The sequence below is a fragment of the Carassius carassius genome, chromosome 14 (assembly GCF_963082965.1).
Source record: "Carassius carassius chromosome 14, fCarCar2.1, whole genome shotgun sequence".
NCBI lineage: Eukaryota > Metazoa > Chordata > Actinopteri > Cypriniformes > Cyprinidae > Carassius > Carassius carassius.
Genome location: NC_081768.1, coordinates 2,301,891 through 2,319,028, shown reverse-complemented (window position 1 = coordinate 2,319,028; position 17,138 = coordinate 2,301,891). Strand labels below are relative to the sequence as shown.

General features: G+C 36.4%; 2 protein-coding genes across 2 annotated transcripts in view; both read right to left on the bottom strand.

Annotated features, from left to right (window-relative positions):
- Nucleotides 1-1,737, bottom strand: part of disc1 (DISC1 scaffold protein) — a 42,523-nt gene extending 40,786 nt beyond the window's left edge. Inside the window, exon 1 of the mRNA XM_059565674.1 lies at nucleotides 1,142-1,737. Coding sequence (XP_059421657.1) covers nucleotides 1,142-1,235 — 94 coding nt within the window. The 5' untranslated portion in view covers nucleotides 1,236-1,737. The remainder of the gene's footprint in view (nucleotides 1-1,141) is intronic.
- A 3,771-nt stretch (nucleotides 1,738-5,508) lies between these two features.
- On the bottom strand, nucleotides 5,509-15,566 carry tsnax (translin-associated factor X). Its single transcript, XM_059565673.1, has 6 exons — nucleotides 15,253-15,566; nucleotides 15,031-15,111; nucleotides 14,840-14,954; nucleotides 14,212-14,342; nucleotides 7,671-7,780; nucleotides 5,509-6,155 (listed from the first exon to the last, which is right to left on the bottom strand). Exons 1-6 carry the CDS (start codon nucleotides 15,266-15,268, stop codon nucleotides 5,787-5,789), a joined length of 822 nt encoding a protein of 273 aa, XP_059421656.1. The 5' UTR covers nucleotides 15,269-15,566; the 3' UTR covers nucleotides 5,509-5,786.
- Between the last annotated feature and the right edge of the window lie 1,572 nt (nucleotides 15,567-17,138).

Genomic DNA, 17,138 nt, shown 5'->3' with positions numbered 1-17,138 from the left:
TCCCTAATCTCTGGCATGCTAATTAGCTGCATGCCAACTGCTAACAAACGCTTGCAAAGCTGTCCTGTAAGTACTACATTCAATACAGATTGTGACAAGGTAGAATTTTGTACTAAATCTCAAAATTTGCTCAAGTAACTCCCCACATAGAGCGTGTTTACATGAGTTTCATGTTTCTCCATGAGCTGTCTGCCTGTGGGCACCAACAATATCAGTCTGAAAGCCAGATCTGAACTTATCTAACCTTCTGATGGATGTCTAAAAATAATTCAGCCGCTAAACCACCAGATGCGCCGTCCTCATGTATTCTGACACTGTTTGCTGAGCTTTGATGTGGGAAGAGATTGCAGTGAAAGGAATAAAGGCAAGTTCTGCGTTCCCAAAGATCATATTGCACACTAGAAATCAAAACATGAGGCTTAACATTCAGAAAACATCCCATTAGTCACAGTACAAAATACTGTGGTGGAAGAGTGATGGTATTTTGATAACATGCTACTTAATCAAACAACAATAATATAGACATAAACAACGTAGCATTATCATAGAACACTGATATACACAATGGTGCTTAATGACTACCATTTACCAATGTTTTCATATCCTACTTAATGCTATTGTTAAGAACTGTCCATAAACATATGCTTGCATCATATCATGTCCAATATAATAGTAACATCATGGTACCTTTAACAGGACTACTTTTTTGTCTTTGTCCCAATTTATTAGGGTACTATGGTACAAAAACATGAAATTAGATTACTTTTAGCATATATACTAATAAAAATATTATTTCAAGCCATTTTCACTCAGAAATTGCTAGCAACTTTCACACGTACTCGCAATTATTTTGAGGTAAAAAGACTGAAAAAGTATTTTCTTGCAAAACTCAAAAAAAAAAAAAAAGTATTTTATACAGTATACTAAACTATTTTCATGCAATGCCAAACCACATCGAAAAATACAATTTCCACAAGCTAAGCAACTTTAAAGATTACTATGACACAACACCGTCAATAAACAGCACTTCCAGCGTATCATGTTCAATAAAACACAGTGATACCAAGGTATATTGATAATTCATTGCGTTTCAATTTATGACAGCACTAAAAAGATATTATGAGAAGCCATAAGGTCTTACCTGTCCTCACAGCGCAATGGTGACACCTGGAGTCGGTGGCAGTTTTGTGGATTATTGAGTTGTTTTCCACCCTGATCATTCCTGCGAACATCATGACTGTTTAAAACCCGTAAATCAACTAAAATATAATTAATATTCAGTTAAACGCCAAACGCCGCGCGTGTCATTCTCCGATGGACGGCGCGTGCACCGAACGCCGTTCACTTTCCTTCAGAAATATGTATTTTGTTTACACTTTACACTTAACAGTCCGCCTATAGCTGGGTTGTCAGATATGTAATCTCAATCGACGTTTGAATAAAACAGATGCACAAAAAAAATCCAACTATTCGACGTTAAATGGCGAGTTTCCTGTTGAGAGGGCAACCCGAAGAATGCTCTGCTCGCGTGCGTTTGTGCTCCTCTCTTCAATCCAGAGAAAACATTTCTAAGATCTCTGTTTTATTTCCGTTATCCTCTGGAACGATGAAGCCAAATCAGACGAGAGCCGGGTCTCATCCGCTCTTTGTCCCGTTAAGTATCGTGTAGTGAAGGAGTTTCTGTGACGTCTGCTGCAATTTGACTCTGATTCACACCAAAGCAAAACTCCCATCAACTTCAACTACTTGACCGACTTCCCATGTCTGGACTCATATGTCATTTATCTTAAAACGTCTGAAAAAATACCAAATCAAGACTCATTCATTGTAAAACTGCAAAATCAAAACAAAACATTTCAAAAAACTGTTTTGTTTTTTATGTAAAGTTTGTTTTGTTTGAAATGGTTAAGCTAAAATATTGTTTTAACCATTGTGAAATGCACCTGTGGTTGCTTTTCTAGGACACCTATGTGTGAACCTGAGGACAACTGACTTAATTTAGCTACACTCTTTTTTAGCTATTTAACCCAAAGGTTGGGCGAGTCCATATTTGACCCAAAGTTGGGTTGGGTATCCACCAAAAATCAGCAAAATGCCAGCTGATCAAAGACAATGAACTCAAATAATTAAGAAAAGTAAAAAGACATCCTGCAGCAATTGAGACACACATAAAGTATTTGATTTAAAATAATAATGATTATTATTATTATAAACCAATTTTAGACAACCAACACATTGTAAAAATATTTTAGATGACAAGAAAATAAATGTCAGATCTATATATTCAAAAATACAATAATAATAAGTAATACACCTTTTTTTCAGCGACAATAGTAAAAATATATATCAAAACACATTCCCTAAAATCCCGGTATAGCATTTTCCTAGCGAATAAAATATATTCTGAGTTATGAAAAAATTATTCCAGAATGTTTTTTAAATGGATGTTTTGAACAATTTAAAAAGCGTTTCTCTGGATGTGGGAATGTTAAAGATGTGTAATCAGGACACAGTTTGGGTAACGTTCCATTTTATTGTTTTTCGAACATTCTGGGAATGTTACATTTGAATGTAATTCCAACTACTGTTAGCTACAATGTTTCAATGTTCCATAAATAAGGTTGTGGGTTCGATTCCCAGGAAACACACATAATGGTAAAAAACAAATGTATAGCCTGAATGCACTGTAAGTCACTTTGGATAAAAGCGTCTGCTAATTGCATAAATGTAAATAATGTATAAATTAGTAATGTATACATCACTAAAGACCAGATGAGTTTAAACAAATGTTCTATTAATGTTACTGGAAGAATGTTGTCAGAACGCTTGCTAAAGTTCCGAGATCATTTCCTGTTATTATATTGGTTATCAGTATATGTTAAGTTTCAAAGCAGATTGTATTAGTTCTGGTTGTGTTTAACAGGTGTCTGGGTTGAAGCTGTTCTGTAACTGGTTGGTTTTGCCCAGGCTCTTTAATATATGTATAGTGTATCGTATCATAAACGTTAAACTGAGAGATTTCCATTGTTTGATCATTAAATATAAACTGTCTTCAATAATCAGACATCTTATCCGTTTGCCAAATGCAATCACTGCTTGAGTGTGTTCCTGTTGTGTGTCTTTCTGTCTCGTTCAGGCCCAGGAAGCAGCAGTGAGTGGACCAACAAAGCGGCTCTTTGTGTTGTGCTTTATAGCGAGTGTAAAGCCTCATTCGAGGCCTGCGTGTGTCTCATAATGGTTTAATTGAGGAAAACCTCACAGAGCGTCGGAATCAAAGTCTCTTATTGAAGCAGCTAAATCAAATTAACATCTGTTCTCGTGACTTTAGGACACAGTGAGAACAACTGAACCAGCAGATGACTGGTCTTTTGCCGTCAATATACGTGAATATGTTCCAGGTTACAGTGTGAATACGATTATCAGGTATTTGATATTTTAACTTTTGCTGAAACATCTGAAAAGTCAAAGAACACTAGCAGTCAAAAGTCTGTTTTACATTATTATGACTTTTTTTCCCTCACATTTCTTGGAATAGTTAAGTCATCAAAACTTATGAAATAACACAAACGACATGGTTCATGAGTCATGACAGCGGTTTTATATTTATATAGTCTTTATTCCAGCTCAAGAGTTTATTTACTTCCAAACATCATCCTGACTTGAGACCTGAACACATTTGTTAATCAATATCTGAACCCCTGCATGATCGCTTAAAGGAATAGTTCACCCCAAAATGAAAAATTTGTCATCATTTACTCACCCTTCTGACGTTAGATATTTTGAAGATTGCTGGTAATCAAACAGTTGATGGTCCCATTGACTTCCATAGTATTTATTTCCCTACTTTGGAAGTAAATGGGGTCTGTCAACTGTTTGATTACCAGCATTCTTTAAAATATCTTCTTCTGTGTTCAACGTAAGTAAGAAACTCATACAGGTTTAGAATGAAATGAGGATGAGAAAACATCTTGGGGTGAACTATTCCTTTAAGAATGAATGCTTGTAGTCATGCCCTGCAATGATTTGAATTAGTCACTATGTGTCAGTATTGTACAACTCTCATAGGGGAGTTCTTTAGAGAGAATACGATAAAGACTGAATATTAGTAGAATTATTACAGTGATCAGCTATGTAAACAACTGTATGATTTAAAAATGTGCATGTTTAAAAACCATTCCTTGTCCATGGTGTAAATCTCCCGTTCCAGCACATCCCAAAGCTGCTCTATTGGATTGAGATCTGGTGACTGTGGAGGCCATGTGAGTAAAGTAAACTGGTCTGAGATGATCTGAGCTTTGTGACATGGTGCATTATCCTGATGGAAGTAGACATCAGAAGATGGGTACACTGTAGTCATAAAGGGATGGACATGGTCAGCAACAAAAGGTAGGCCGTGGCATTTAAACCATGCTCAATTGGTGCTGAAGGACCCATAGTGTGCCAAGAAAATATCCCACACACCATTACACCACCAGCACCAGCCTGAACCATTGAGACAAGCCAGAATGGATCCATGCTTTCATGTTCTTTACACCAAATTCTGACCCTACCATCTGAATGTCGCAGCAGAAATCGAGGCTCATCCAGGCAACGTTTTCCCAATCTTCTGTTGTCTAATGTTTGATGAGCCAGTGTGAATCGTAGCCTTCATTTCCTGTTCTTATCTGACAGGAGCAGCACCTGGTGTGGTCTTCTCTTGCTGTGGCTCATCTGTTTCAGGGTTCAATGTGTTGTGCGTTCAGAGATGCTCTTCTGCACACCTTGGTTGTAACAAGTAGTTATTTCAGTTACTGTTGTCTTTCTATCATATCTAGACAGTCGGCCCATTCTCCTCTGACCTCTGACATCAACAAGGCATTTTCGTCCACACAACTAACCGCTCACTGGATATTTTCTCTTTTTCTGACCAATCTCTGTAAACCCTAGAGATGGTTGTGTGTGTTATTTGAAATACTCAGACCAGCCCGTCTGGCACCAACAACCATTCCTTGTTCAAAGTCACTTAAATCCCCTTTCTTCCCCGTTCTGATGCTCGGTTTGAACTTCAGCAAGTCGTCTTCACCACATCTAGATCCCTGGCATGTGATTGGCTGATTAGTAATTTGTGTTACCAAGCAAATGAATAGGTATACCTAATAAAGTGACCGGTGAGTGTACATGAATAAATGCACAATTAATTTTTTTTTTTTTTTTTTTTACTTAATATCACCTGATTCATTGTAACATTTTTAGCAGGTTAATAAAAAAATCTAATATTTAATTAAACTAGCAATTTAATAAACGTGTTTGTTTTTAATTTTATTTCCAATCGAAATTAAAAATTTATAGACCTTTCTTTGTCCTCAATATCACTTTTCATTTTTAGTTGGGGGTAAAGTTTTTTCTTAATTAAAAATAAATTACTACATAAAACTGAGTGCATATGGGTAAACAAATTGTGGTTTTTAAGAAATAAATAACGAATCTCTTATAATAATAATGTGTTGATATATAGCCAGGGGCGAAGTCTGTACCAAAAACAAGTTTTATTGACCGTTCTGAGGCTGTTTGATTTCAAAATAATAGTAAACATGTTTATAACTTTCAGGAAGATTAGAAGGAACAAGATCAGTTAAACATTTCGCAATTTATATGAAATACAACAGCTCAAAACTGAAGAACTAGACGTCGTAGCAACATGCAACCATTTAAACAGAGTCCTTAAACTAAAAATACTCTAACAATAATATGCCCAGTTTGCAAAGGCTGACATGCACAGGAAAGGACACGCGTGGCATCTCGGTATCTCACACCATCGGCTCATCGGGGTCCAAATGTGTCGCCGCCCTGCTGGTGAACACGTCGGCCAGCATGTGTTTGGGAATCTCGGATCCGCGCACGCGCAGGGTGTAGCACGCGTCCTCCACCTTCCCCAGGCTCTGTCGCAGCGTGTGCAGTTTCTTAGACACCTCGTAGGGTCCCGTGTTGCCGATGTAGGAGAAACCGTCGTGGATTTGCCGCAGGAAGCCGCTGAGCTGGAAGGGCGTGTCTATGTCTCCGTTACCCACGCTGCTTATGCACATACGCATCAGCTCGCCCGTCAGGTCAGCGACGCCCAGCAGGTAGTCGGTCGGAGTTATCTGGAAGGTCAATACGCATGCGACCTCACCTTCACCCTTCAGACAACAGACAGGCAAACAGATAAGCTATTAGTAAATATAATAACGAAACTTTGATTTTCTGTAAAGCTGCTTTGCAACGATTTGCATCGTGAAAAGCGCTATACAAATAAACGTGAACTGAATTATGGCTTCTAGATCATTAGTATTCTAACTAATAAATGAATGGCTGATCAATCTGGTAGTGACTAGGATGGCATGATTCATTTAAATTAAATCGGAATTGCGATTGGGCATATCTTTCAGTGAAGCGAGGTGATATGTGGAGTTTCATGCACGCGAGAGCGCCCTTTGTTCTTCAGATAAAGATTTACTACTGATCACAAAACCATTCTTCACTGAAAAATATTCATAATAATCATCTATTAATCGAGGAGCCCTAGTAGTGACCCTAATCTTCAGTATGACCAGTGCAGCTATGTTACATTTACGAGTTCAACACACACGAACAAAGTGGGACATTTTACTTTAAGCCCAGAGTTTCTGAGTTGAGGGCATCAATAACAGGTTGATGTTTAAAAATCATAATGCAATTGATGCCAATTATGACTTTACAACACATAAATACAAACTTCCCAGGAGGACTTCAAAGCACCATTAACATTACCCTGATTCTCTCAATAAAAACCCAATAGGATTTTTCCATTGGCTTTTGGATTATTGCAGAAAACAGGCTCTGAGACTGAATAAATGTATGATTCTTACATCTGTTTTGTACATCTCAATAATGTTCACATCTTTTGTGGATTATGAAGCATATATACACAATTGGCAGAAGTAAAAAACTAATCGTCAGCTATATGAACTACACCAATTTCAAAGGATTTCAACATCACCACAATTAAGCATCAATAACTCTTTCAATCTTGGTATTAAAACCATGTTCCTGAAAGTTTGAGTTAGAATCGTTAGCAAAAGCATGATTATAATACAGTGAGGGGATAAATTAAATGTGATGTTTAATGTCCCCAATAACCTCTGTAGTGACATTTAGACACTTGTAAAAGCTTTAAAAGTCACGAGTGAGGTATAACTGATGTAATTTATATCGTTGAATATATGTGTCAAAATAGACCATAATTAAACCAAAATAGACCAAAGACAAGCCCATTCAAAAACAAAAAACAAAACATTGACTTTGGGATGATGGAACTAAGTGCTAAAATGCAAACATGTTTTTGGCCTACAAAAATACATCAACCCCACTGTATTTAAGAGTTTATTCACAAACAAAATGCCTAGAAAACTGAGAAATCAATGGCCACACATTTTCACTCACATCAGTCCAGTGCGTCTAAAAATATCTAAATTACAGAGAGACGTGCAAAGCAGGCAGCCATCACTGCTTTCTAAAAATAGCAACAAAAGATGGAGTGATTGTCAGCAATCTGATAAACCTGGTGAAAGTGCTCTTGGGAACATAGCCAGTCTGTTTTGGCAAGACAACATCAAGGAAGCTGTGTTTATATTTAGACAAATGCATAATGCTGACTTTAAGATTCATTATCGTACCTTATTTTCTCTCATGAAGACCAGACGAGCGTTGATTTCCTCCAGGCTGATCAGAGTGCGATGTCTGATGAAGTGATGGAAGGACACGGCCTCAACATACTCCTGAATACCTGGAAATAAAACAACGACACTCTCTCTATTATCACGGTTTAGCCATGTGATAGTTCCCAAGGCTTTCATTTGATTATTTAACAGCACATATTTTGGTTCAATGAACTGCAAAAACCCCACATTAATTTTTGATAAACAACATAGAAAGAACTGAAATATTGTGAAGGATTATTAGAATTTAAAATAACTCTTCTACTATGTAAATATATTGTAAATTGTCATTTATTTATGTGATGCACAGCTGTATTTTCAGCATCATTACTCCAGTCTTCAGTGTCACATGATGTTCAGAAATCATTCTAATAGGATGATTTGCTAACATTTCTGGCTCGCACTCCACCTTCTGAAGTTCCAATCTAAATAAATTGATTCACGATATTCGAAGTTCCGATCAAATCATTTCGAGATTCTGTTCTGAAACCCGGATCTGAATCAAATGATTCGCGACCTGCGCTCGGAGTTCCGATCTGAATCAAATGATTCGCGATCTGCGCTCCGAAGTTGCGATCTGAATCAAATGATTCTCCGAAGTTGCGATCTGAATCAAATGATTAGCGATCTGCGCTCCGAAGTTGCGATCTGAATCAAATGATTCGCGAGTTAATGCTCCGAAGTTGCGATCTGAATCAAATGATTCGCGATCTGCGCTCCGAAGTTCCGATCTGAATCAAATGATTCGGGATCTGCGCTCCGAGGTTCCGATCAGAATCAAATGATTCGCGATCTGCGCTCCGAAGTTCCGATCTGAATCAAATGATTCGCGATCTGCGATCCGAAGTTGCGATCTGAATCAAATGATTCGCGAGTTGATGCTCCGAAGTTGCGATCTGAATCAAATGATTCGCGATCTGCGCTCCGAAGTTCCGCTCTGAATCAAATGATTCGCGATCTGCGCTCTGAAGTTCCGCTCTGAATCAAATGATTCGCGATCTGCACTCTGAAGTTCCGATCTGAATCAAATTATTCGCGATCTGCGATCCGAAGTTCCGATCTGAATCAAATTATTCGCGATCTGCGATCCGAAGTTCCGATCTGAATCAAATGATTCGCGATCTGCGCTCCGAAGTTCCGATCTGAAACAAATGATTCGCGATCTGCGCTCCGAAGTTCTGCTCTGAATCAAATGATTCGCGATCTGCGCTCCGAAGTTGCGATCTGAATCAAATGATTCGCGATTTGATGCTCCGAAGTTGCGATCTGAGTCAAATAATTCGCGATCTGCGCTCCGAAGTTCCGATCTGAATCAAATGATTCGGGATCTGCGCTCTGAAGTTCCGATCTGAATCAAATGATTCGGGATCTGCGCTCCGAGGTTCCGATCTGAATCAAATGATTCGCGATCTGCGCTCCGAAGTTCCGCTCTGAATCAAATGAGTCGCGATCTGCGCTTTGAAGTTCTGATCGGAATCAAATGATTCGCGATCTGCGCTCCGAAGTTCCGATCTGAATCAAATGATTCGCGATCTGCGCTCCGAAGTTCTGCTCTGAATCAAATGATTCGCTCCGATTATTCAAATTTAGTAGTCACTGGATTTTGGTAGGGACACGTCCATAGCATCGCTATTCAATTCTACACCCTTGGACAATATTAGTATTTTTTACTCTCTTTCAAAAAAAAAAAAAAAAAAAACTCTTCCTTTAATAAGAGGCATCAAATGCATTTATTGGAATGCGTTTTTTTTCCCAATCAAACAGACTTAAGTCAGATGATGATAGACTGACTAAACTGTATTTTTGTCCAGCTCTTGTATAAACATCTGGCCAATAATGACAGGACGGAAGACTTTGTGATTAAGTTTTACTTTTGGAGTGGCAATTAACATCAAAGACCTTCTTATCTGTCGCTCCTCGCTCACAGTTCTACATGCAGTGTGACAATGTTCAACAAAGATGAAAACAAAATCTCAGCCCAGAACCCAGCGACTGTTTATGGTGTGGAGCATGTGAAAGAGAGCAGGGCATCGCGGTTCCCACAAACACTTCACGTACAGGAGGTTTTGTTGTCTTCTCTCAGGCTCAGCAGGAAGAGAGATAACGTTATCGAGCATGAGATTGGAGACTCCCTCTGCAAGACATTTCTTTGGAGGTTAATTTGTCAGAACAGTCACCTTACAACATGTAAACAGAACACTAAGGCTGCAAGTCAAAACCACTAAATCCAGCTAAACGTACGACTGCAAGACCTGTCTCTCTTTTTCTTTGACTAATTCTTCTTCTTCAAAAAAAAAAATAATAATAATAATATTAAATAATAAATGTATACACACACACAAACACACATACATATATATTAAGATGATACAATAAAACATTTAATAATTTAATATATAACATAATATTCACAATAAATATATGTATAAATCAGGGTTATTAAAATACTTGTCCCAAATATATTGATTAAAAAAAAACAATAAAACTATTAAAACCTTAAGATAAATAATATAAAATATCCATAAAACTACAACAATATCTCAATTACACTAAAATATCACTGTTTTAAGTTATCATATTTGAGAATTTATTTATTTTTTTTGGCAAATTAATGCATTTTCACATAATGCTATCTTAGTATAAAAAGCTCCACAAATAGTGGAATAAATGCTTTTTTTTTATTAACAACATGCTATTCTGTTAATCCTCCAAGCAGATTCAGACAATAAAATAATAAGGTACCTTGGTACTTTGGTTCAAGTGAAGTGAAAGTGAAAGTGACATTCAGCCAAGTATGGTGACCCATACTCAGAATTTGTGCTCTGCATTTAACCCATCCGAAATGCACACACACAGAGCAGTGAACACACACACACACTGTGAGCACACACCCGGAGCAGTGGGCAGCCATTTATGCTGCGGCGCCCGGGGAGCAGTTGGGGGTTCGATGCCTTGCTCAAGGGCACCTAAGTCGTGGTATTGAAGGTGGAGAGAGAACTGTACATGCACTCCCCCCACCCACAATTCCTGCCGGCCCGGGACTCGAACTCACAACCTTTCGATTGGGAGTCCGACTCTCTAACCATTAGGCCACGACTTCCCCCTTTTTTTTTTTTTTTTTTTTTTTTTTTTTTTTTTAAAAGTGAAAAAAGTAAAAGTAAAAAAGTTCAAGAGAACGTAATTAACAGGCTGAGACTGGGATACTAATCTATCTTTGACCAATATTTACATATGAATGCTGTTATAGATATGTTTCAGTCAGGTTTTAGGTCTCTTCATAGTACAGAACCCGCCCTTCTTAAGGTTTTCAATGATATTCTCTTGGCAGTTGATTCAGGAAAGGTAGCTATTCTTATTTTTTATTGAGCTCATGTCTGCTTTTGATACCGTTCATCATGGTATTTTATTGCAGCATTTGGAAAATGTTGGTGTTAAGGGTACTGCCCTAGAATGGTTTTAATGACATTTAAAGGAAAGATATTTTCCCAATTTGTTTTGAAGATCTGTGTTGTACATCAGCTAAATTACATAATGGTGTGCCACAGGGGTCTATATTTGGGCCGATTTTATTTTCATTATATATGGGCCCTTTGGGCTAAATATTTCATAAATATAATATTATGTGTCATTTATATGCAGATGACACTGTGACAGTTATATATCCCTACAGATCCAAATGTATCTCAATACTTTGTCGGGTTTTCTCAGTGTTTAGGTGAGATAAGAGCCTGGCTGGCAAGTAACGTTCTTCATCTGAACACTAATAAGACTGAGTGTGTTGTTTTTGGACCACCTTCTGTTGTCAGGGAAATTTTAAGTAGGTTGGCTGCTATGAAGATTTTTTGATATGTTTTATATCATGTTAAGTATTTGGCTGTTATGATGGATTCAGCCTTAGTTTGAGATAAGCAGTTTACTAATGTTGTGAGGACTGCCTTTTATAATCTCAGAATTATTTATAAACCGAAAAAATGTCTCACTTTTAAGGATCTGAAGACTATTATTCATGCCTTTGTGTCATCACGCATCGATTACTGTAATTCTGTTTATACAGGTATTTCACAGGGACAATAATCTCGTCTTCAATTAGTATAAAATGCTACTCCCAGACTTTTGACTCGCACAAAGAAGAGAGAGCGAGAATTACTCCAGGTTTGTTTTCTTTAGACTGTTTGCCTGTAGAATTGAGAATTGAATTCAAGGTTTTGCTGATGGTTTTTAAAAGCATTGCTCCAAAATATATTGCTGACCTATCGATTCCTTATCAAAGTTCAAGAAACTTGAGATCTTCGAATCAGATGATTCTTCATGTTCCCAAAACAAGATTAAAATGAAAGGGTGATAGATAAGTCTTTCATAGTGGCTGCTCCTCGATTATGAAGCCCTCTCCCAATGCACATTAAATCTTCACCATCTGTGCATGCTTTTACGTCTAGATTGAAATCCTTTTTGGTAGAGCTTTTAGAATTGAATATAGTGACTAATTATGTCGAATCTTGTTTTGTGTGACTGTATGTAATGTTGCTGGAAATCATTTTGGTCAACAGCAGCTGTTTTAAATGTGCTATATAAATAAAATGTGTATTGTAACTGCACAGATGAGACAAACCTTCATCTTCATCTCTAATAGTCAAGTTAAATGGATCAAATGCTGATGAATTGTGCCAGTGTGAAACAGTACTCTGAGCCAAAAGGAAAAGGATAATTGGGCTTTCAGTCAGCCAAATGCTGCAAACTCACTGTGTTTGTGTGAATAGGAGTGACAGTCGAAACTGTGCAGTAGAGAAGTTATGTGCCAGGCATGAAAGAAAAGTGCAGATTCTAATACGGGTGAAGCATTATCTTCAATTCTATCAGGAACAGCGTGTAGAAATCACTCCTCATGGTTACTGCACAGAAATGCCACTGCGCTTCAGATGATAAACAAACTGTGTGTTTGTCTGCGATGAACCGGGAAACATGTTGTCATCACCTTTCGTGGCTTAAATAAAAATAAACCTTTTCTATTGTAGAAAATATAAGCAAATGGTTTAATGATGCTACTGATATAGAAAAGTTCCAAATTCTTAATTATGAATTATTTTGGCTAAAATAAAACAAATGCATTTGCAAATGTCTTGATTTGAAATCTTTTTTTCTTTTTTTTAAATAATTAAAAGAAAATAGCACAAAGAAAAAGAAAGCATACATGAACAGAAGAAGACATGTGAATAGGAAAAAATTATATTTACATATGCCCACTTTAAATACAAAACAAAAATTAACAAAAATTATGTTTAAAGTTGCTATAACTGATGTCTTATTTATGGGAAATTAAGAAAATGCTTACTAAACTCTACAATCGACATTCACAAACAACATTTAAATCTGAGCAATGCTACTATTTTTTTATACTATTAATCACAAATGAATGCATAAAGTCTGTCCTTAGAGTAAACTACTTTGTGCGTGCTTTGTGCTTTGTGCTTTGTGCGTGTAAAATCTTCTGCTACTTCTTGACCAGCACAAACTTGATGTTAAAATCAGATCACCGTATGAGCGGCAATTAGTGCCAAAATCAGCACTTTTAATGACTTCTGCACAAACACAAGTTCAAGAAACGCTTTATCAAGGCTTGAGCCGAGGGCCACAGCCCAATGAAGCTCTTCTAATACAAAGAAAAATAAAAAGCGGTTTGGCATGAAGAAAGACAGAAAGAAAGACCCCGATGATTTCTCTGCGAGCATTATCTAAAAATGACTTCCCCTCCCCGCTAGATAACCGCAGAATTTGGTAGGTCTCCTCCCTGCCTTATCCACGCTTTCCTCAGAAGTCTGCAGACGTCGTGTCTGCCCTCTCTTCTCTTAGAAAGACAGAAATAATAATGGCTAGAAAAGCACAGTGACCTTAGGACATTAAGCAAATTGAGATATTTAGTGGAGATCAACTGCACAAGCTTGAGCAAAATGGACCAAAAGTCTTTAAATACAAGACAATACGATTATGAAGAACAAAGTCAATTATGAGAGTAATGTCGTATTATACATACGTATATTATAAATGCTGTGACTTAATTCTTGTGATTTTAACTTTATTCTTTATTCTGTTTTAGAGTTTTTGATGGATCTGTTTCAAGAGCTTATTAAACAGACATAATTTTGACTTGATATAATCGACTGCATGCAATCGAAGGTTACATAGTTACCGTAAATGTACATTAAATAATCATGTCACACTCAGTGTATTATTATGAAAGCAGTTAGAATCTCAAGAAGCACTGTATCCAAAATCCAAGCACTTTTTAATACTTGAAAATACTACACTGAAATTAAAGCATTTTCAAGATTTCCAGAACCTGTATAATCCCTGTATTCAAGATATTAGGAGACTAGACTATAGTATGTATATATCACATTTTCATTACAGTGTTTACAAAACTGCAAATGCATTGTAATATAAATATGAATTAGTCACATGATGCGTCGACAGGCCACTGTAAGTGTTTGTGGTCATACTGTACCTGGAGTAAACGCTCGGTGAAACTGGTGTAAATCTTCTCCTTTCAGTTCTTCTGCTATCTGTCCGATCTTCTGCCTCACAGCATCCAGTTTCACATCAGCCTCAGTCAGGAGCTCCTCAACATCTGGAACGCTGAAGAAAAAAGGAAAGAAAAAACACACTTGTGCTTATTTACATTACTTTAGCAGATGCCTTTATCCCTGGTCTTTTCCACGCAGTTCATTAAAGCCAGAACAACTCGATCTATTTATCAATCTCGCATTTGGGAAAAAACTGAAATGAAGAAAATAAAATAGGTTTAGGATTTACTTTGAAAGCATTTTTACAAAAAAAAAATCTGCTAGCAAATAGCACAAAACATTGATTTAAATATGAAATTTTTAAGCTGAAATATAGAAAGAGTTTTTTCTTGTAAACTCTCATACTGCACTTATTCATTTTTTGTTTATTGTTTAGTTTACATACATATATATATATATATATATATATATATATATATATATATATATATATATATATATATATTTTTTTTTTTTTTTTTTTTTATTAAGGCCAAAATATTTTGTGTTAATCACTCAAATAATTAAAAACAAACAAATGTACTATTAAAAACAAATCCTGCGTCTCACCTGGTGACTCTGTGCAGGAGGAATATTGTCCGTTTGCTCTCGATGGTGACATCTCGACTGATTTTCACCAGACGCTCGTGTTTATCATGTTTGGTGTCCAGTTCTTGCTGGAATACTGTCGAGGTGTGAACACAAAACAGTAAATATATAAAACTGATTCCTCTCGAGCTGAACGCATGACTGTGGTTTACCTTTGAAAGCAGCGATGACAGATGAATCCGGATTCACACAGTCCTCTGCTTCTGTCTTTAGTTTTCTGCCACATCTATCGTCTGCAAAGAACATTAAAAACTTAAATATTTACATAAACAGAAGCTAGCATAACTCCCCATCATCGTGATCCACGAGCTAACGGCGCGGATTTCAGCATAAACCTCAAATGATGTTAAATTGCGTTAGACTGTCAGACTTACCTTCTCGTTTACTCATTTCTATTATAAAGTCTGTTCCACTGGACACGTGTGTGCGTGGATGGAGCGAGAACTGCTTTTATTTTACCAGCTGCTTGTCGTTTTAGTGTTTAAATCCAGCTGAACGCCTTCATCGAGGCTTTTCACACGTGTCTGTATGATGACGTGCTTCCTCAAATATAAAACCTTAAAACGACTTATTTTATCAATGTGTTGTTAATTTCGTGTTTTCGTTGTAAAAAAGCAGTTTTGTGTGTAATTCGGTTTATTTTTTAACACTGGCGGGCGAACGGGCTTTCATTGTTTACACAGGACCCGCGCGGCTTAATCGCGTGTCACCGCAAGGCATTTTGGGTAACGTAGTTTAGATTGGTCCATTGACTTTCGTCTGTTTTGGACCAAATAGAAAGTGACGAGTCAGATCAAGATTTCTATTTTCCTCTTTTCCCGAAGACTAAAGATGTTTAGTTTTAATTATTAATGACATTCAATCGTGTAATGAGTTACTCAGACAAATAATAGGCTACTTTACTGAAGCTGAAACCTATTGGAACATTATTTTATTCATGCAAATAAAATAAAAATATATATATATAAAATGTTTTTCCCCCCAATCTGAATTTTGGCTTAATAATATTCTAGGTTTGGACACAAGTTTTGATGTTTTTAAGTTGTTTCCTTCTTCTTCAAATCTTTAAACATGGATAAAAAAAAATGTTATTAAGTTGTGTAAGCTTTAAGAGGTATGTTTTGTTATGTAAGTCCCTTTTGTTATTTCTTTTTATTAGTATTTACCTTTTTACTGTGACAAATATGTTGGAACTGCATTAATGTTTGTATATTTTTGTACTCATTAAAAAAAAGTCCAGTAGAAAGTGTGGTGGTCTTAAAATTATTTTTTGACTCAAAATTTATTTAAATTATTTTGAAAACATATATTTTCATAGTTGATTTTACAAAAATTTAACTTTCTCTTTTCATACAATTCTCTCTCTCTCTCTCACACACACACACACTAATGTTAATGAAATGTTAATGTACATTTTAATAAAAAAAAAATGACATGTAACCAGTTCAAATTAAACCACAATAAATTAAGTAAATAAATGTCTCTTTTTTTTTTTTTTTACAAAAATATGCTGGTGCAAAAGGATAATACCATATGTGTTTGTATGTGTATATATGTGTGTGTGTGTGTGTTATGTTTCCTGTGATTGCACATACAGTGTATCAGATTACTGTTCCTCAAGGATTCATGCCAACTGTGTACGTGCAGCCCAGTGCCTCCTCACTGTCTGAATGAGTGCCAGCATGCTCCTACAGGGGGCATTGGACAACAAAATACACATTCATAATCACCAAATGACATATATGCTCAAGTTTATTACAATCCCATACTATTTTTGCTTGCTTGACAACTTGCAAAAATAGTGTGACTTGGCCATTTAGACCAGGAGTTTTCAATCTTTTGGATGCTACAGACCCCCATCCTCGCACATGTATTACTCCATCTTCTTGCCTTGTGTATACTGCTGAAAATCATCTTTAAAGTTGTCCAAATTAAGTTCTTAGCAATGCATATAACTAATCAAAAATGAAGTTTTGATGTATTTACGGTAGGAAATGTAAAACATATCTTCATGGATTATGATCTTTACTTAATACTTTATAATGATTTTTGGCATAAAAGAAAAATGTATAATTTTGACTATTTACATGAATGACTTCACAAAACAATGCATTACATTTCATTTATGTATTTTTTGTTGCATTTTATCCAAAAGCGACTAAATGAGGAGACGAACAGAAGCATCAAAATCAACAAAAGAGCAATAATATTTAAGTGCTGTGACAAGTATCAGTTAGCATACATGATGTTTTAATACAAT

Bases quoted from the DNA above. Each gene is read 5' to 3' on its own strand.
- tsnax (XM_059565673.1), bottom strand. The intron at 14,955-15,030 runs GTAAACCACAGT...ACACCTCGACAG, and splicing joins TGTCATCGCTGCTTTCAAAG to TATTCCAGCAAGAACTGGAC. The intron at 6,156-7,670 runs GTACGATAATGA...TGTTGTCTGAAG, and splicing joins TCTTCATGAGAGAAAATAAG to GGTGAAGGTGAGGTCGCATG.